This window comes from Capra hircus, chromosome 2 (genome assembly GCF_001704415.2).
Source record: "Capra hircus breed San Clemente chromosome 2, ASM170441v1, whole genome shotgun sequence".
NCBI classification, from domain to species: domain Eukaryota; kingdom Metazoa; phylum Chordata; class Mammalia; order Artiodactyla; family Bovidae; genus Capra; species Capra hircus.
The window spans coordinates 13,436,250-13,456,770 of record NC_030809.1 but is presented as its reverse complement, the minus strand read 5'-3'; the positions used below and the strand labels follow the sequence as shown (position 1 = coordinate 13,456,770).

The 20,521-nt window shown below is 40.1% G+C and overlaps 1 protein-coding gene across 13 annotated transcripts in view; it reads left to right on the top strand.

The window, feature by feature from the left end:
- Positions 14,186–20,521, top strand: part of PUM1 (pumilio RNA binding family member 1) — a 123,230-nt gene continuing 116,894 nt past the window's right edge. For 7 of the 13 annotated variants that reach the window (XM_013973701.2, XM_005676740.2, XM_005676738.2 and 4 more), the window contains exons 1-2: positions 14,257–14,483; positions 18,518–18,891. In XM_013973701.2, the coding sequence (XP_013829155.1) occupies positions 18,529–18,891 (363 nt within the window). In that variant the 5' untranslated portion in view covers positions 14,257–14,483; positions 18,518–18,528. Of the gene's footprint in view, positions 14,484–18,517; positions 18,892–20,521 lie in introns of all 13 variants that reach the window. The other 6 variants (XM_005676743.2, XM_013973729.2, XM_018057310.1 and 3 more) reach the window with 5 other exon arrangements.

The following is a 20,521-nucleotide window of genomic DNA, read 5'->3' as shown; positions in this document are numbered from 1 at the left end:
CAAGGGAATTCCAGAGAAACTTTTGCTTCATTGACTATGCAAAAGCCTTTGACTGTGTGGATCACAGCAAACTATGGAAAATTCTTAAAGTGATGGGAATATCAGACCACCTGACCTGCCACCTGAGAAGCCTGTATGCAGGTCAGGAAGCAACAGTTAGAACCAGACATGGAACAATGGACTGGTTCAAAATTGTGAAAGGAGTACGGCAAGGCTGTTTACTGTCACCCTGCTTATTTAACTTATATGAAGAGTACATTATGCAAAATGCTGGGCTGAATGAAACTCAAGCTGGAATCAGCATTGCAGGGAAAATATCAATAACTTCAGATATGCAGATGACACCACTCTAATGCCAGAAAGTGAAGGGGAAGTAAAGAAGGTGAGAGGAGAGCGAAAAAGCTGAGTTAACATTCAAAAAATGAAGATCATGGCATCTGGTCCCATCACTTCATGGCAAATAGATGTGGAAAAATGGAAACAGTGACAGACTTTATTTTGTGGGGCTCCAAAATCACTGCAGATGGTGACTGCACCCATGAAATTAAAAGACACTTGCTCCTTGGAAGAAAAGCTATGACAAACCTAGACAGCATATTAAAAAGCAGATATATCACTTGCTGACAAAGGTCTGTATAGTCAAAGCTATGGTTTTTCCAGTAGTCATGTACAGGTGTGAGAGTTAGACCATAAACATGGCTGAGCACCAAAGAATTAGTGTTTTCGAACTGTGATGCTAGAGAAGACTCTTGAGAGTCCCTTGGATAGCAAGGAGATCAAACCAGTCAATCCTAAGGGAAATGAACCCTGAATATTCATTAGAAGGATTGATGCTGAAGCTCTAATACTTTGGCCACCTGACATGAAGAGCACATTCATTGGAAAAGACCCTGATACTGGGAAAGATTGAGGGCAGGAGGAGAAGGGGGAGACAGAGGATGAGATGGTTGGATGGCATCACCCACTCAATGGACATGAGTTTGAGCAAATTCTGGGAGATGTTGAAGGACAGGCAAGCCTGGCATGCTTCATTCCATGGGGTCTCAAAGAATCAGACACAACTAAGTGACTGAAAAACAACTTCCACGGCTGCCAGAATAACATCTCTCTTTCCCTTGTTTCCAACCCCATTTGCCTTCCTTTTCCTTCATGGACAATCATTTAATTAATCTTTGAAATTATAATTAAGTATTATTGTAAATTTCAATAATATTTTTAAAATAGTAACTTTTGAGTGAGTGAGTGAAGTCGCACAGTCGTGTCCGACTCTTTGTGACCCTATGGACTGTAGCCTACCAGGCTCCTCTGTCCATGGGATTTTCCAGGCAATAGTACTGGAGTGGATTGCCATTTCCTTCTCCAGGGGATCTTCCCGACCCAGGGATCGAACCCGGGTCTTCCGCATTGTAGACAGACGCTTTACCATCTGAGCCACCAGGGAAGTCCTTTTAGTGTTTGAATTTAATTTGTGAGAATGGGATTGTGTTTCTTTTCTTAATTAAATTTTAAAATTGGAGTACAGTTGATTTACAATGTTTTGTTAGTTTCTTCTGTACACAAAAGTGATTCAATTATACATATATCCACTCTTTTTAGATTTTGTTCCCATATAGGTCATTACAGAGTATTAAATAGAATTCCCTGTGCTATGCAGTATGTTCTTGTTAGTCATCTTGCTCATCTATGACTAAGTTAGGTGTTAGTCATATATATATATAATAGATATATATGGGGGTTCCCTGGTCATTCAGGTGGTAAAAAATCTGCCTGCAATGCAGAAGATCTAGATTCAATCCCTGGGTTGGGAAGATCCTCTGGAGAAGGGAATGGCAACTCACTCTACTATTCTTGCCTGGATAATTCCTTGGAAAGAGGAGCCTGGTGGGCTACAGTCCATGGGGTCACAAAGAGTTAGACAGGACTGAATAACTAACATTTTCACTTTTGGGGTGTATATGTCAATCCCAATCTCCCAATTTATCCCTCCCACTTCCTCTTTACCCCATGGTAATAATAAGTGGTTTGATTTTGGGGGGGGAGAGGCTGTGCCCCAAAGCATATGGGATCTTAGTACTTAGACCAGGGATAGAAGCTGCACCCCTTGCATTTGGAGCATAGATTCTTAACCACTGGACTCCCAGGGAATTTCCTGTAAGTTTGTTTTCTACATCTAGGACTCAATTGCTATTTTGTAAATAGGTTCATTTATACCATTTTTTGGGGGTAAGATTCCACATATAAGCAGTATCATATGATATTTGTCTTTCTCTTCATTCAGTATGACAATTTTTAGGTCCATCCATGTCGCTGTAAAGGGCATCATTTCATTCTTTTTTATAGCTGAGTAATATTCTGTTGTATATATATACCATATCTTGTTTATCTATTCCTCCATCAGTGGACATTTAGGTTGCATCCATGTTATGGCTATTGTAAATAGTGCTGCAGTGAACATCGATGTACGTGTATCCTTTTTTTTTTTTTTTTTAACGTGTATCCTTTTGAATTGTGATTTTCTTTTGATATCTGCCCAGGAGTGGGATTGCTGGAACATATATTAGCTCTATTTTTAATTTTTTAAGTAATCTCCATACTGTTTTCCATACTAGCTGTACCAATTTAACTTCCCACCTACAGTGTAGGAGGGTTCCCTTTTCTCAACACCCTCTCCAGCATTTATTATTTTTAGATTAAAAAAAAATACTTATCTATCTTTTTATTTGGCTGAGCCAGGTCTTAGTTGTAGCACATGAGCTCTTTGTTGTGGCATGTAGGATCTAGTTTCCATCGAACCCAGGAGTGTGGAGTCTTAACCACTGGACTACCAGGAAAGCTCCCACTTCTTGTAGATTTTTCCATAGTTCACATTTATAGATCAATTCTTTAATGACTTCAAGTTCTGGTACCCTCAGGCAATACATGGTTCCATAATCCTTGTCGAGCTCAAAGATTGTGCTATCAAAGATCTGGTAAAGGCAAAGAACCTGCAACTCCTTCCAGCCCTTTGAGCTCACCACTGATATCCCTGATTCTGATGACAAAATTGGGTTTCACAGGCAGATAGAGGTTGCCAACTTTCCTGTCACCGTAACCATTCAAGTCTCAGTCTATACATCTGCCTATATTCCTTGTAATAGTGATCAACTTTTTTGTAGGTAAGCTTCCTCTTTGCCTTTCAAAGCACTTTTTTGGGCAAACTTCGTTTAGATGCTTGATCTGTGAACTTCTTTCTTAGATGCAGCTCTGTAAAATTCCTTCACTCTTAAAGACTTGTGATACACCGGGAATCTTTTCTCCTTTTCTGCACCCTCCATGATTCCAGATGGAAAAGAGAAAGAAAAAAATGTTTTTCTTTTCCCAAAACTAACAGAGTGAGGTTTAATGAGAATAAAAAGTGAAGTGATAGTGAAGACACTCAGTTGTATCTGACTCTTTGCGACCCCATGGACTGTAGCCCACCAGGCTCCTCAATCCACGGAATTTTCCAGGCAAGAATATTGGAGTGGATTGCCATTTCCATCTCCAGAATGAGAATAAAAAGAAAAGCACAAGTAAATAATATAAATAATAAAGGGCTTCCTAGGTGGCTCAGTGGGTAAAGAATCCACCTGTAATTGCAGGAGACACAATTTCTACCCCTGGGTCACAAAGATCCCCTGGAGGAGGGCATGGCAACCCAGTCCAGTATTCTTGCCTGGAGAATCCCATGGACAGAGGAGCCTGGTGGGCTACAGTCCATAAGGTTGCAAAGAGGGGACACAAATGAAGGGATGGAGCACGCACCAAGCAAAGATAATAAAGGGGCTATAACTACAGGGAAGACATAGATTTAAAAGATAATAAGAGGACTTCCATGGTAGCCCAGTGATTAGAAGCTACCTGCCAATGCAGGGGACACAGGTTTGATCCTCAATCAAAGAAGAGCCCACATGCCTCCAGGGCAATGAGGCCTGTGCCTCAGAGCCCAAGCTCCGCAACAAGAGAAGCATCACAGAGAGAAACCTGTGCATCGCTTCCAGAGAGTAGCCCCTGCTTGCCGCACCTAGAGAAAGCCTGTGGGCAGTAACAAAGACCTAGGGGAGCCAAAAACAAATAAATAAAATATTTTTTAAGAAAAGTAGTAAGAGAAAACTATTGTAAACTTATGCCAATAAATTTCCAAATCAACATGAAATGAACAACTTTCTAGAAAATGTAACATCTAAAATTGACTCAAGGGAAACTCAAAGACAAGTAACCTTGCAGTGCTTCCAATTGTACTCTGGAGCGTTTATCTCAGAGAAATGAAAATCATGCTCAAAAAACAAAACAAAACATCTGTACATGATGGTTTATAGCAGTTTGGCTTGTAGTGAAACTGGAGACAGGCAAAATGTCCTTCAAAGGTTGAAATCAATGGTTCAACTGTATCACTGAATACTACTTAATTCAGCAATGAAAAAAGAACATTGATACATGCAACAACATGGATAGAACTCAAGGGAATTATACTGAGTGAAAAAAGCGAGCCTTGAAAGGTTACGTAGTGAATGATCCCACTAATATAACATTCTTGAGATAAAATTATAGAGATGAAGAATAGATTAGTGGTAGCCTAAGTTAGAAATGGTGGGGGCGGGGCAGGGGATTTTCCTGGTGGTTCAGTGGCTAAGACTCCACACTCACAGTGCTGGGCTGCTGGGTTTGATCCCTGATCAGGGAACTAGATCCTACATGCCTCAGCTAAGAGTTCAAATGTCCCAACTACAGATCCCACATGCCACACCTAGGACCTGATGCAGCCAAATAAATAAATAATTTTTAAAGACGAAATGGAGGGGAGAGGAGTGGTTAATAAAGGGGGAGAAGAAGGATCCTTGTGGAGGTGAAATAACTGTGCCTCTTGACTATGGTGGTTGGTGGTTATACCAATCCACACATGTGATCAAATTTCATAAAAGTATACACCACACATGCAGATGAGTGCGTGTAAAACTGGTGAAATCTGAATAAGTCATGTGACTTGCTCCATGGTCAATTTTCTGATTTTGATACTGTACTATAGTTATGCAAGATGTTACCATTGGGGAAAACTGGGTGAAGGGTAAAGGGGATCTTCTAGAACATTTTTGTTTTTGCAACTTTCTGTGAATCTATCAGTATTTCATAATGAAAGGTTTTTAAACATTGGGGCAGTAAGAAGCTTCCAACAAAGAGATCACCAGGCCATGATGGTTTTACAGGCAAATTCTGCCAGTTTTCAAGCCACAGATTATTCTTATACACAGATCATCTTAAACAGCTTCTTCCAGAGCATAAAGAGGGAAACCCACCTTCTGTCAAATCCATGAGGCCAATATAACCTGATACTAATTTCAGATAAAGTTAAAATGGAAAAGGTATTACAAATCCATTTTACTTGTGAATATAGCTGCAAAGATTCTAAACAAAATATTAGTGAATAATATCCAATAATAAATAAAAGAAACATACAATGACTAGGTTGTAGTTATCACAGGAATAAATATATGTTAGACTATCTAGAGATGTCACTGTTACAACAGATTAAGGAGAAAAACATCCATATGAACATTTCAATAAATGCAGGAAAATTATTTGACAAAATTGAACATAGATTAGAAATAGAACAGTAATCAAAACAAAAAAAATCAGTCCTGAATATTCACTGGAAGGACTGATGCTGAAGCTGAAACTCCAATATTTAGGCCACCTGATGCAAAGAACTGACTCATTGGAAAATACCCTGATGCTGGGAAAGATTGAAGGCAGGAGGAGAAGGGGACAACAGAGGATGAGATGGTTGGATGGCATCACCGACTCGATGGACATGAGTTTGAATAGGCTCTGGGAGTTGGTGATGGACAGGGAAGCCTGGCGTGCTGCAGACCATGGGGTTGCAAAGAGTTGGACACACCTGAGCAACTGAACTGAACTGAACCAAAAGAAAGTACCTATAGAAAAACTCACAACAAATGTTATCATAAACGTAGAAACTTGGAAAGCATTCCTTTTAAAGTTATAAACCTGGTGTGCATGCCAACTATCACTCTTTCTCCTCAATGATGTGATGGAAGCTCTAGCCAGTGCAGTGAAAAATAATAAGAAATTCATGGTGGACTTCCCTGGGGGTACAGTGGATGAGAAGCTACCTGTGAATGCAGAGGACATGGGTTTGATCCTCGGTTAGAGACAATTCCACATGCTGCAGAGCAACTAAGCCCACGTGCCACAAGTACTAAGCCCATGCTCCAGAGCCTGCCAGCCGCTACTACTGAGCCCAGAAGTGGAACTACTGAAGCTGGTAAAGCTAAAGCCTGTGCACTGCAGCAAGAGGATCCTGAACACCAAAATGAAGAGTAGCCCCCACTCATCACAACTAGAGAAACCCCTCAGGCAATAAAGAAGATCCAGTGTAGCCAAAAATAAATGAATACATACATAAATAAATTCAGGGCATAACTATTGAAAAGGAAGAAATAACATTGTCATTATCTTCAGATGGCATGATTATTTTAATTAAAAAAGGCAATAACCTATAGACAAGTTATAGGAGTAATAGAAGAATATTGCAAGGTAGTTGATTTTAGGGTCTGTATACAAAATAACCAAATAGTTTGCAGATCAAACCAGTCAATCCTAAAGGAAATCAATCCTAAATATTCATCAGAAGGACTGATGCTGAAGCGGAAGCTCCAGTACTTTGGCTACCTGATGTGAAGAGCCAAATTCTTAGAAAAGATCCCGATGCTGGGAAAGATTGAAGGCAGGAGAAGGGGATGACAGAGGAGGAGATGATTGGATGGCATCACTGACTCAATGGACATGAGTTTGAGCAAGCGCCAGGAGATGGTGAAGGACAGAGAAGCCTGGCGTGCTGCAGTCCCTGGGTTCACAAAGAGTGGGACACGATTGAGCGACTGAACACAAAACAAATATTAAGAAGGCATTCACTATTCTATAGACCAGCAAGTTTATATGATGTAATTATACAAATAAAACATTAAAATACCAACAAAACTATAACAGAGGAGTAAATCTAATGAAAAAGGTATAAGATCTTTATATACAAAATTATAAAACTGTACTAAAAAATACCAAGTGTGTATTAGTCGCTCAGTTCTGTCCGACTCTTTGCAACCCCATGGACTGTAGCCCACCAGGCTCCTCTGCCCATGGGATTTCTCAGACAAGAATACTGGAGTGGGTTACCATTTCCTTTTCCAAGGGATCTTCCCGATCCAGCAATCGAACCCTGGTCTCCTGCATTGCAGGCAGACTCTTTACTCTGTGAGTCACCAGGGAACGCCCTGCCAAATACCAAAGAAGACCTTGAAAAGTTAGACACATCCCATATTTAGAGTAGGAAGGCTTAGTATCAGAAAGACACTGCTCTATAAGTTGATCTATAAATTCAATGTATTTTATTTATTTCTAATTTATTTTACTGTGCTCGGTCTTAGTGGTGTCACACAGGATCTTTTAGTTGAGCCATGTGGAATCTAGTTCCCTGACCAGGGGTCAAACCCAGGCCTCCTGCAATTGGGGGCACAAGGTTTTAACCACTTGACCTCCAGAGAAATTCCTCAATAGATTTTAAATCCAAATCAAATAGTATTAGATTGACAAGCTGATTCTGAAATATATATATAAGAACAGAAGACCAAGAGTAGTTAAGACTAAATTTTATTTTTTAATTTATTGTATGTATTTGAAATTTTCTACAGTAAAGAAGATTTTAAAAAACCATGTCTGTTTTTGGTCTTTTATTCTTACTGTTATAAAACTCCCATATAGTCATCATTCAGCTCTAACAATGATCAATTCCTGTACTATCTTGCCTTATTTATATGCTCTTTTACTTCCCCCACTCCTGATTATTTTGAATCAGATCCCAGACATTACATCATTTCATCCTAAATGGGAAATGGGAACTCACTTTAAATGTTTTGACAACATAGCTGCAAGAGGAATTTTTTCCCTCTCCAGTTAAGTTACTCATACATTCCAACAAAATAAAACAGAAAAGGAAGTTAGATTGTGTTTCCCTTAAATATATTTCAAATTTCTTTTTAATTTTGACAGTTTAGTAATACATCTAAAATTTTCAAATAAATACAAAAAAAAGATGGAGTTAGCTCCCTTTTCTTTCTAAGTAACTGTAAGAAAATGGTTAACTCAAATGCATTAGGCTAGTGGACTGAGGAATTGATGTTTTTAAAAAAAGGTTTCTTGATTTTTATATTAATCAGTGAGAGATATAAAGGAGTGCATATGTATAACATATATATGAAGGGTACAGTCTGTTAAATTTGGACATCCCTGGTGGCTCAGAGGTTAAAGCATCTGCCTGCAATGCGGGAGACCTGGGTTCAATCCCTGGGTCGGGAAGTTCCCCTAGAGAAGGAAATGGCAACCCACTCCAGTATTCTTGCCTGGAGAATCCCAAGCACGGAGGAGCCTGGTGGGCTTCAGTTCACGGGGTCACAAAGAGTCGGCATGACTGCGCGACTTTACTCACTCATAGAGCTCTGTGGGCTTCCCAGGTAGCTCCAGTGGTAAAGAGCTAGCCTGCCAATGCAGGCGATGTGGGTTCCATCCTTGGGTCAGTCATAAAATCCGTATGGTGTATACTTTACAGTTTACTGCCAGAGTTATAAATCTTCCTTTTATCTTCTTGAACACGATAAACAACGTGATGACTACAGTATGAGGTACTTTGGCATGCCTTTCAACTGTGTCGCTGTTGTGCTGTTTTTGTTCATGTTATCTCGTCTTCCAGTATACCTAATTATTTTTGTTTGTGAAATAAATATATTTGCATAATTGTTCATAGAAATAATTCAAGTTCCAGAGGATTCACGTTGTTTTCTGCCAAGTATTTGGGCATTGGCATGCTGGAATCATTCAGACAATTTCAGGGTTTCAGGTATTTTGAAGCTGAGTTTCAATCTGTAAGACCTTCTCTACTCTACGTACATTTGCTTTTAGAGTACAGTCCTTTAGGATCCCAGTCTCAAGCGAGAGCTGTTTGCTAGGTGCTTTCTCTCTTAGCAGGTTCTGGACTCTGATCTCTGTTCTGGGAAGCACCCAAGGTAGGCTCTTAGCTGTACCTCAGAAAGACTAGTAGTTCTATTTGTAGGGCTTACATTCCTCAGTTTCTGTCCTTTCTCAGATCCTGGCTCAGTTAATTCTTCACTAACATTAACTTTTTGATGATTTCAACAGGAGATTTTCAGATTTTTCCAGTTATACTAGTTTTCCTCAGTGGGAGAGTTGGTTGGAATTGCTTAGTCACCAATGCTGGAACAGCCCAAACCTTCCCTCCTACCTTCCTATGGGAAAAGCACTCTAATAACCAAGATTTGCTAAGAAACAAAATTACAATGGAAATGCTAACAGTGTAACAAATACCCAAGCACCAAAACAATGAGCGGAAGTGCCACCCAAGGGAAAGTCTACAAATACACAAAAACTCAAATGTAACACAGTTGAAAAAGCAACACAAATCAGCACTGATAACAAAACATCTTTCCAGAAAATAGGAGGTGTTCCCAGGTTGCTTGAGAGTGCTTTACATTCAGTGTACAAATACCACATTATTGTAACATTTATCATCCGATAGCATCGACTATAAGAAAGAATGAAAGTTTGTGGAACTGAACAGCATTTGTTTACTCCTGGGACAGGAGTTTTTCTCAGCTGTCATCATGGGCCAGTTTTGCTGACTCACCAGTGAACTTCAGATCACAGCTTGACAACCGCTTCCATATGAAAGAAGAGGTAACATTTGAAATTCTTGAACCAGGGGTTCTTAGGCCTTTACTAAACATTTCTGTCTGAGAGCTCTTTGTCTAATTAGGTTACAATGGACTGGATTAGGTTTTTACTGATTAAATTAACATACTTCTCAAATCCACCCTAATCCTCAACCAGGTCAGTTTGATTAGATTTTTGGTTTTTGAAAATTTTGAAAATTACATTATCTGTTATGCTTGGGTTTAATTGGCTGGATTGTAAAGATTTCAAGATCTAGGAATGATTAAGACAATCTTCTGGGCTTCCCTGATGGCTCAAATGGTAAGGAATCTGCCTGCAATGCAGGAGACCCAGATTCAATCCCTGGATAGAGAAGATCCCCTGGAGAAGAAAATGGCAACCCACTCCAGGATTCTTGCCTGGGAAATCCCATGGATGGAGGAGCCTGGTGGGCTACAGTCCATGGGGGCGCAAAAGAGTTGAACACAACGGAGCAACTAAATAACAAGAGCCTTCTGACCAGACAACTCTCAGCAAATAACCTTAGATAACTTGCTTGGATAAATACTAATCTGTTTCCATAACATTCCAAGTCTCGGTTTTCTCATTTTTAAATGGGAATAATGTTGTCCATGTCATAGGTATGCGGAGACTTTTAAATGAAATACTGTATGTAAAAGTTTTGCAGTGCATGGCACATAGGTAAGCATTTAATAATAAGATATCTTATGAGTCTGCTGCAGGTGATGTTCTGATAAGAGTTATTTTGGGGACCTCAGGTTATATTGGGTAACTCAGGTCCTTTGAAAACAGTTTCTTAAAGCAGGGATGGATGGCTGGTTTTCTGTTGGGAGTATAGCTTTTGATGGAGGAGAGGCCTGAAATGGGGTGTGGTTCCACATGACTGTGGCCAAACTGATAATGGAATCTCTGAGTAATGAAAGCTAAAGCTTAAAACTGAGTCAATCATGGATCTCAGAATATAATCACAGAGCTCACAGCCTGGTAAAGTTCTGGAAATTTTGTAATTTTCTCATGTCACCTAAGTTTTCTCCTCTTAAAATGTTTTTCTAGTTTGGCTACTCAGCACATTCCACTGTCCTGGCCCCATAGGGCTAAATGCTTTATCTGCTTTATTACACTTAAAAAAAAATACACTTAGTGATGTTTTATTAACCTTATGTTCCATGGGAGAAAAACAGAGGCTCAGAGAGTTAAGTAAGTAACTTTTGGCCTGGCTAAAGAGTTGGATCTCTGAATACAACATATTAGCTTTTAGGGTTGTTGGATTTGAGAGTTATCACTCTAAATGGCTGTTGAATTCATTCATTTAACAAATGCTTAATGAACAAAGTCCCTGTACTTTAAATTAAGTTGCTCTCTGGGGATTCAGAAATGAATCTACAACCACAATAAAACAGCTACATTTAGTGAATGCTAATTCTATGTCAGGCACTTTATATATATTAGTTTATTTAACTCTTGTAATTGTCCTGTGTGTATCAGTTCAGTTCAGTTCAGCCACTCAGTCAGGCCAGACTCTTTGCGACCCCATGGACTGCAGCACACCATGCCTCCCTATCACCAACTCCCTGAATTTACTCAAACTCATGTCCATCGAATCGGTGATGCCATCCAACCATCTCATCCTCTGTGATCCCCTTCTCCTCCTGTCTTCAATCTTTCCCAGCAACAGGCTCTTTTCCAATGAGTCAGCTTTTTGCATCAGGTGGCCAAGGTATTAGAGTTTCAGCTTCAGCATCAGTCCTTCCAATGAATATTCAGGACTGATTTCCTTTAGGATGGACTGATTGGATCTCCTTGCTGTCCAAAGTATGGAAACCCTTATTTTGCAAATGAGGGCACTGACACCAGGAATACATCCAAGGTCACACAGCTGCGGAGTAGCACAGTTCTGATCTTTAACTTCCAAGTCTTATCTTGTTTTTCAGAAATAAAATTCTCACTCTTTTAGAGCTACCAGGGAAGCCCCTTTTAAATAAAAATAACATTAAAGTAATGTAAACAATTTGAGGGCTGATTTTCTCACAACCTGCGAAAACAGGATTTAGTGATTATTTAAATTTTTGCCAGTTTATTTAATAGATGAAATATTATATTTTAAAGTTGCATTTCTTTTTATTACTTATTCTCAATTTTGTAGCTTTATTGAGATATATTTCACATACTATAAACTTTATCTTTTAATATACACACAGTTCAATGGTTTTCAGTGTATTCTCAGAGTTGTACAACCACCATTACAGTTTAATTTTAAACTTCTGTCAATACCCCCAAAAGAAATCCATACTTACTAGCAGTCCCCTTTCATCCCTACCCACCCCCCACTTGTCAGTCCCAGGTTATCTTTTCTGTGTTTATTAGCCATTAGTGATTTCAGGTCTGTTTTGAATTGCTCCCCAATGGCACCCCACTCTGGTACTCTTGCCTGGAAAATCCCATGGACGGAGGGGCCTGGTAGGCTCCAGTCCATGGGGTCGCTGGGAGTCTGAGCGACTTCACTTTCACTTTTCACTTTTATGCACTGGAGAAGGAAATGGCAACCCACTCCAGTGTTCTTGCCTGGAGAATCCCAGGGACAGAGGAGCCTAGTGGGGGTCGCACACAGTCGGACACGACTGAAGCGACTTAGCAGCAGCAGTAGCAGCTTTCTTTATTTTCTAAATTCAAGTATAGTTGATTTACAATGTTGTGTTACTTTCAGATGTGCAGTACAGTAATTCAGTTATATATATATATATTCTCTTTTAATATTTTTTCCCCTATAGGTTATTACAAAATATTGAGCATAGTTCTTTGTGCTATACAGTAGGTCCTTGTTGATTATGTTTTATATATAATAATATCTATCTATTAATCCCAAACTCCTAATTTATCCCTTTCCCAGTTCCCTTTTGGTAGCTGTAAGTTTGTTTTCTGTATCTGGATTGTGCTCTTTTTTCAAAATGCTCTTTTTTAATTGATTAGAGAATTTCAGTATTTATCATGAAGATTAACCATTGTGGCTCACCTGGTAAAGAATGTACCTGCAATGTGGGAACCCTGGGTTCGATTCCTGGGTTGGGAAGATTCCCTGGAGAAGGGAAAGGCTACCCACTCCTGTATTCTGGTCTGGAGAGTTCCATGGACTACAGTCCATGGGGTCGCAAAGAGTTGGGCAGGACTGAGCGACTTTCACAACCATTTGTCTACCACTAGTTACAATACTTTAAAGCTATTTTCTCATTTATGCATTGATGGTGGCACTCTTACTATATAGACGTTTAAATTTCAATTTCTAAAGGGATTTATTTTGATTCATTACAAACATTCTTTCTATTTAAAAGCTTTCTCCCCTTATAATCTCTTCTGATCTTTTACAGGGTTGTGCTTTGCCTATGTTTTCGATTCATCTTGGGTTTAGTTTGAATTATAATAGCTATATCTTATCAAATACCTGGAGAAGGAAATCACAACTCACTCCAGTATTCTTGCCTGGAGAATCCCATGGAAAGAGGAGCCTGGTGGGTTACAGTGTATGGGGTTGCAAAGAGTCAGACACCACTGAACGACTAACCCTTTATCAAACACTGATTTTGAAAACTCACTTTCATCAAATGCCCGAATTTCTATTTTCCGAACTGGACAGAACATCAGCTAACACTGAATCAGTGCTTACAAAGTCGGCTTTGCATCTTTGGTTTATGTTAATGTTCTGCTATCTCTGTCTTGAAATTTATTAACAATTTTGAACAAGGGGTCCTGCACTTCCATCTAGCGCTTGTTGTTGCTGTTCGGTGGCTGAGTCCGACTCTTTGAGATTCCATGGATTGTAGCACACTAGCACTCTGTCCTCCACTATCTCCGAGTTTGCTCAAATTGAGGTCCATTAAGTGGATGATGCTATCTAACCATCTCATCCTCTGCCGCCCTCTTCCCCTTTTGCCTTTAATCTTTCCTGGCATTAGGGTCTTTCCCAAACTCCTGCAAATTCTATAGCGGGCCTGTTTACCAGTCTCAGGCACTGTACTAATCATTTCACATTATTAAATGGACTACTAAACCACATTATTCACTAATCCTCAGGGCAATGCTGTTAAGTAGCAATTTTCATTTTCCTCTGAATTTTTCAAATGGGGCAACGTAGGCAGGAAGATTAAATAATGCTAGAGCCAGAACGCTGCGGCAACGGAGTTTGAACCCAGCACCTCTCGGGCCAGTCTTGGAGTAAGCGTCCATTAACCCTGGAGGCCGTTATAATCTGGAGGCGAAGTTGGGAGGGCGCCGGGGCGGATGGCGCCACGGCTGAGGTCACTGCTCTGACCCCTCGGGCCCAGGTCCGTGAAGTGCTGGACCACGATCCGCGCACCCTGGGCGCTCCAGTGTCTGCCCGCGGGACTCCGCCTTCTGTCCGCGGCGGCGACGCACGTTTGCCTTGCGGTAGGGAACTCGCGCGCGCAGCGGTTGTGTTGCCAGCGAGTTTCCCAAGTTCACACAGGCCCCGGGTTGGCATGGCAACCAGGCAACCTGTTCCAGAGCAGCCTGCCTTCTCCGCACATGCAGCTGCCACCGCCGGAGCCGGGGCCCGAGCCTATCCCATGATGCACCGCGCCAGCCCAGTCCCCAGTGGGCCGCCATGTTGTCGGAGTGAAAGGTAAGGGGGAGCGAGAGCGCCGGAGAGAGAAGATCGGGGGGCTGAAATCCATCTTCATCCTACCGCTCCGCCCGTGAGTATCCGCACCCCGCTAGCCCCAAACGCTGCTCCGGACCCCCAGCGAGCAGATTGTCCCTTTGTATTGGTGTTTGAGAGCAGTTGCGGGTATGAGAAGGGCTTTGGAAAAGCCGCCAGGGCCCTGGCTGAGGCTTCTCACTCACTGTTCCTCGTTCATGTTTTGGAGTCAGCAGCAAGGCCCCTATTGTTATCAAAGGAGGGAGGGGGTGGGGAGCGGGGTCGAAGCGAGGAAAATGCCGGGGGTTTAGGCCCGGGCCCTGGGCATAGACGTGCCTCTACATTTCTGCTTGGCCCTGTGGGGGCCCCTGAAGATTGATGTTGCCATTCGGGTTGCTTTTTTGATGGGTTTGCGAAGCCCGAGTCTTGTGTGTGGCCATGAAGTGTAATTCTGTACCACCCTGGATTTCTTCGACTTCTTGAGCTTCCGTGCCTGCGCCGAAGCAGGAGGAACAATAAATCGCTTTAGAAGCAGCCATGGCCCTTGTCTGCAGGCGAAATCCACCATGGGGGAACTTTGCGAGCCTTAAATGTGGAGAAGTAGGCGATCAGGAAGTTTCAGGTCGGTTTTTAGGCTCTTGAGTACTTGTGGCCTTTTGTTTCCGTGAGAGCTTGTTTTTGGTGGGTTCTTCCTCTTTGAGCCTGTCTGTATTGGTGCGTGTCTGTCTTAACTCAAAGAGGGGTTCGTGCATCTGTAGTAGATAAACAGATACACAATAACTAGATAGTTTTAGTCCTCACGGACGTTCTTGGTAAACATAAATCGTTTGTTAATACTTGTCAGTACCACTCCCACGTCTAGTGAGGAATACGCTCGCGTAACTCTCCCCCACCCCCCGCCATATGCCCCCCTCCCCCACAACATTACCAGGAAAGGTTTTATCCTTCCCATAACTTGATAGGTTGTTACTCTTCGTTGTCCACTTGAGAAAACACTGTTCTTAGTTGTCTGTAACAGTTCGTTCACTTCCTACTCTGCCAGAGATTAAGAATGGGGTTTTATGAAGCTTTTTTGGGGGGGGGGCGGGGGTTCTATTTTTAAAGTCTGTTACTTCTGAAACCGTAGGTTTGTAGTTTTAGCCTTTTGTTTATGAAGAACACATCAAGACTCACCGAAACAGAGGTGGCTCCCAATGCAGTTTTAGTAAGCAAAATAAACATTTTGACCCATTGCTAGTTTTAACTTTACAAAAAACACTTTTGGGGGCTCTTGATTCTTTATCTGGAGTTTTGGGAAATACACACTGGATTTTGAACTCTTCCTTTTGTCTTAGCCCTAAATGGATTCGTTTTGTTCAAGGCCACAGCTTTTTGAAGTTGTGTTTGAAGTTTAGTTTGGGTTGAGATGAACTGCTTTAAAATAAATTTATGACCACAGATTTTTTTTTTTTCCAGTATGGTAAAAATAAACACCTTTTAAACCACAAAGCATTTTGTAAATAAAAGGTGAGCGGGGGATAGATTAGATCATGTTCCTTTGTTTGAAATAAAACCTGTTAGTGATATTAAAAACAAGACTAAAGAAAAATAACAACTTTGGTGAAAACAGTTTGAAAACTATGGAAGAGTAACTAGAATTCAGTACTTTTAAAAGTTGCTTAAAAATACTTATTTTTATAATGTATCATTTGGGGAAAAAAGTCACATTTCAAGTGCTTCACATAACTTTTTAGTGGGTTTGAGAGTTCTTTAAAATGCATCAGCAATTTAAATGTTTTTTAGTATTTAAATGACTGATTTCTTAATTTTTATGCTGATAAGTGCCAAGATATTTCAGAACTACCCAAGACACTTGTTAATTGCTTAGGTATTTGCTCAGTTTCAAAATGTCCCTTCTGCCAGGTTTTCTCTTGTTTGAGAAACTGCCTTGCCTCATTAGGTAAAGCAGGAAGTCTCAGGGCATACAGATAGCTTTACAAAAGCCAATTGTTTTGTTTGAACATTTTTCATAGGAACTCTCCCACTGCTCCCCCATACCATTGCCTTGATAGAATGAAGTTGTGGTCGGTGTATTTCAATGGTGAATACCTTTTTCATATGTAAGTTCTTCGTTAGATAAGTATTATGGCAAATCTTATTTCAGAGAAGATTGTATTTGCTATTTTAGGAATCTTCTTAGGGGCTGGAGCTCCATTGCTTTAACTGGTGGTGACTAAATTCCCAAGGCCTCAGCATGTGACTTCAAATTTACTAAAAACTTTTATATGTATTATTTTGATTAAAAAGCATTTGTAAGTCATGAAGGATTTCTTCCATTTTCTAGATGAGGAAACAGGCTCAGGGAAGTTGTAGTTTAGTGGTAAAATTTTAGTTTTGGGACTGCTGGTTAGCTCTACAACACAGACTACTAGACTGTAGTCCCTTGTGGAATAGAATGGGACTGGCTACTGTTTACTAATGAGAGGGCAGGGAGTTCTTTTGAAAATCAAAGAGAAAGGCATTAGGCTGGTTAGGACTGTGCTAGTACCGATGGTAAACTATGACTTTCTGATTTTTGTGTTTAAGCGTAAACATGACTTGATGAAAGCAGAAAGTGCAGTCTAGAAAGCTGGATTACTCCAGTTAAGGTTCTGATGGATTGGAATTATTAACTGAAACTATGCATTTCCAAATTCGGCTTTGAAAAATATTAAAAATTCCTTTGTGTCTTTTAAAACATGAATTGTGAGAAGCAAATGCTTCTTTATCAAGATGTTTATCCTATAAAGAGAAATAATTTAAAAGATTTCTTATAAATCTTGGGAGTCTGTTTATGAATTGTCACAGTAGGGCTAAAGGGAGATATGCCATTTGTAATGGACTGTTAGGTTGATAGCCTTCAAATTAGATTCTAGTGGCTGTGGACAGGTGTGTTCTAGTTGGTAACATAATTATTTTGAAGCACTTTTTTTTAAGCACGTGTAGGCTGACAACTTGTATGCTTTGTACAAGTGTTAATTGTTGATTTTAAGAAAACTTGAAAGTGGTGTTTTATAGTAACATTTTGGAGGTTTTTGTTTGATCCTTCTAGAGAAGAATAGCAGATGCAAGTGAGAAATAGTACCTGTTTTGGTTTACTGGGGTGTGGTAGCAAGGGGTTTATAGTTGTTTTGGATGTGTACAGATTTGGATTTGAATCCCTACAGCTCAGTAGATGAATGGCCTTGGGCACATCACATAACTTTTCCTCTATACCTTAGTGTTTTTATCTGTAAAACAGGAATGACTAGGAAATGTCTGCAATATATTTGCCATACAGTTATTATTGTTTTGAAGCATTTTTTTTTTTTTAACAGTGAGACTTTCTACACAAGGGGAGTGAATTTAGTTTGTCTCTGTAGGAGTCACAATATTAGTAGAAAGATGATGTGATTACAGTTACAGTTGTAAGTTATTGGTAAGAAAATAGAGTTTATCTTTCCCATGTGCATTAACTGAAAAGTTTCAGGCTAAGAACATTGTTCTGTTGCAGTCCTTACTTAGTCAGGGGGTCTTATTGTTTTTTTTCAGAGAGCATCCTACGAATACGTCGGACATTTTAAAGGATCCTTTCAAGTTTCGACATTCTGAGTCATTGCTAATTATATATGGGGTTTGGATTTTTGTTTGGTTTATTAGTGTATGTCTGCTCCAGCTGTAAAGGGAAATTTTGTAAAACTCTTATTCATTTTAAAAAGTATCCACTACAGTTGGCTTAAGGTGTAAATAAGTTGGGTAGAAGAGTTGTTAATTAAAGTCTAATTCCATACTGTTAACCTTTGGTACCAACATAAGTTTCCCTGAAGTTGCCATGTTGAGTCCTGATCTTGATTTCTTGTCAGAGTGCCTGTCACCTACTACAGTTATTTCCATACACACATACTCAGCAACTTCAAAACAGGTTTCAGTTTAGAGAATTGTGTATATGTCATGAAACATTTAGCTGCTTGGTAGAAATTATTTTAGATGATAGATCGCAAAAGCCAAGGAGCTCACATGTTTGTCTTGGTGCATATATCGAGTTACGTTTTAAGAAATGCAAATTGTAAACATTTGTAACCTGTTTGTCCTTAGGTGTTGGTGGAATGAGCGTTGCATGTGTCTTGAAGAGAAAAGCAGTGCTTTGGCAGGACTCTTTCAGCCCCCACCTGAAACATCACCCTCAAGAACCAGCTAATCCCAACATGCCTGTTGTTTTGACATCTGGAACAGGGTCGCAAGCGCAGCCACAACCAGCTGCAAATCAGGCTCTTGCAGCTGGGACACACTCCAGCCCTGTCCCAGGATCCATAGGAGTTGCAGGCCGTTCCCAGGACGACGCTATGGTGGACTACTTCTTTCAGAGACAGCATGGTGAGCAGCTTGGGGGAGGAGGAAGTGGTGGAGGCGGCTATAATAATAGCAAACATCGATGGCCTACTGGGGATAACATTCATGCAGAACATCAGGTAAAAAAAAGTTCACTATTTCAGCTTTGAAACTCTTTTTATAATCACTGTCCACTTAGGATATCTGCTTTCAGTGAATGTCTTTAAAAAAGCCTAAATTGCTAATGATTTCATTTGGTCTAAACTAAGCAGTCACTTGTTTTAAAGGATGATTGTTGTAATGTCACTGAGTCGATTATCGTTCTGGTGGTACTAAAGAGCAAATGACCAATTCATTAAAAAAGAAAAAAAGACTTAAGCTTGTTCTAATGTGCACATTCCTTTTCTAAGTATACTTTTTAAACAAAGAATACTTTTTTCATCTTAACATATAATCTTTTAAGATCTATTTGAGCTGTTTATAGGCTAAATACATACTTTAGAGCCATTCCTGTTGGGTATTGGTGACTTTTGTGTTTAAAATGTTATAGTTGAAAGTAGAAGGAAGTTGATAAAAAAAAAATCGGCTGCTTAAGTGAAATTTGACATGGAACTGATATATCTTATGTTTTGTGTTAGAAAGGAGTGGTTGCAGCTTTTAGGTTTTTACCAATTTTGTCCTCTTGTAAATGCTTGTTTCATTTGGTTAATTTTAACATTCTTACTAATCCAAAACTATAGCTGGAATCACAGCATATTTTACTGAGAAGAGAGTTTAGCCTGAAAGGTGTTTCCTAACTTGATAGTGATGAAAGGGTTAGAATGCTTTCATCTGGTTATTCTTTGGAATAGGGTATAGGTTGAATTTGCAGAAGTTTTATTTTATTTTGCCAATACCTGAGTACTGACTAGCAGAAAGAATTGACGTCTCTTATGAGGGGTTCTCGTGCTTCTGTTCTTCAGAAATAAATCAGGCACAAGCACACTCAGTCGTGCTTCCCCTTGACCTTTCCAGACAGCTGGTGTACCACAGTTCTTCACCGTAGTAGAAATGAGGAGGTGGAATCTTGGTAGCTAACAAGTTATTAGCATGTTGATCGCAGAGCTTTGAACAGTCATCAGTATCAGTGCCACTTCATTAACAACTATTATTTGTAGGTGAGCAACACTAAGAAATGTGAGGTGCAGGGAGCTGCTTCTTGGGCACTTAGGGCATTCTTACTATGTATCTATTATTTAGAACACTTTGTTTCCGGTTTGCTTAAAGTCTCAGAGGTGGAGATCAAATTTTATTCATCTCAATATCCTAGTTCCTAGTTCCTAGAATTTGGCATATGATAGAGTTTCAGCAGAAAGTTATTGAGTGCATGAGGCCCTAATCCTATGGCCTTAAAGCTGGGGGAAAAAGGACATTGTCACAAAAATAAGGATGTTGAGTGCCAGGCTAAGATTTAATTCAGTAGGCAGCAGGGTTTTTAGCGTGTTTGTATGGAGTAGTTTTTGTTCAGTGGTGTTTTTGGAAGGTTGAGTTGGCAGTAAGAGATTGGAGTGGGTAAGAGCTGAGACTAGATTACTACTCTGATAGCCCTGGTGTGAGCAGTGGAAAGGTGGGATAGGACTGAGAAATGCATAGAATTTGGTGATTGAATTTGAAAGTTTAGGTCCTTGGGAAAATGGAGTAATAGAGGAAAAGGAATATAGAGGGGAATCTGGTTTGGGGACAAGGTAATTAAGTTCCGTAGAACACATGTTGAATTTGAGATGTAGGTAG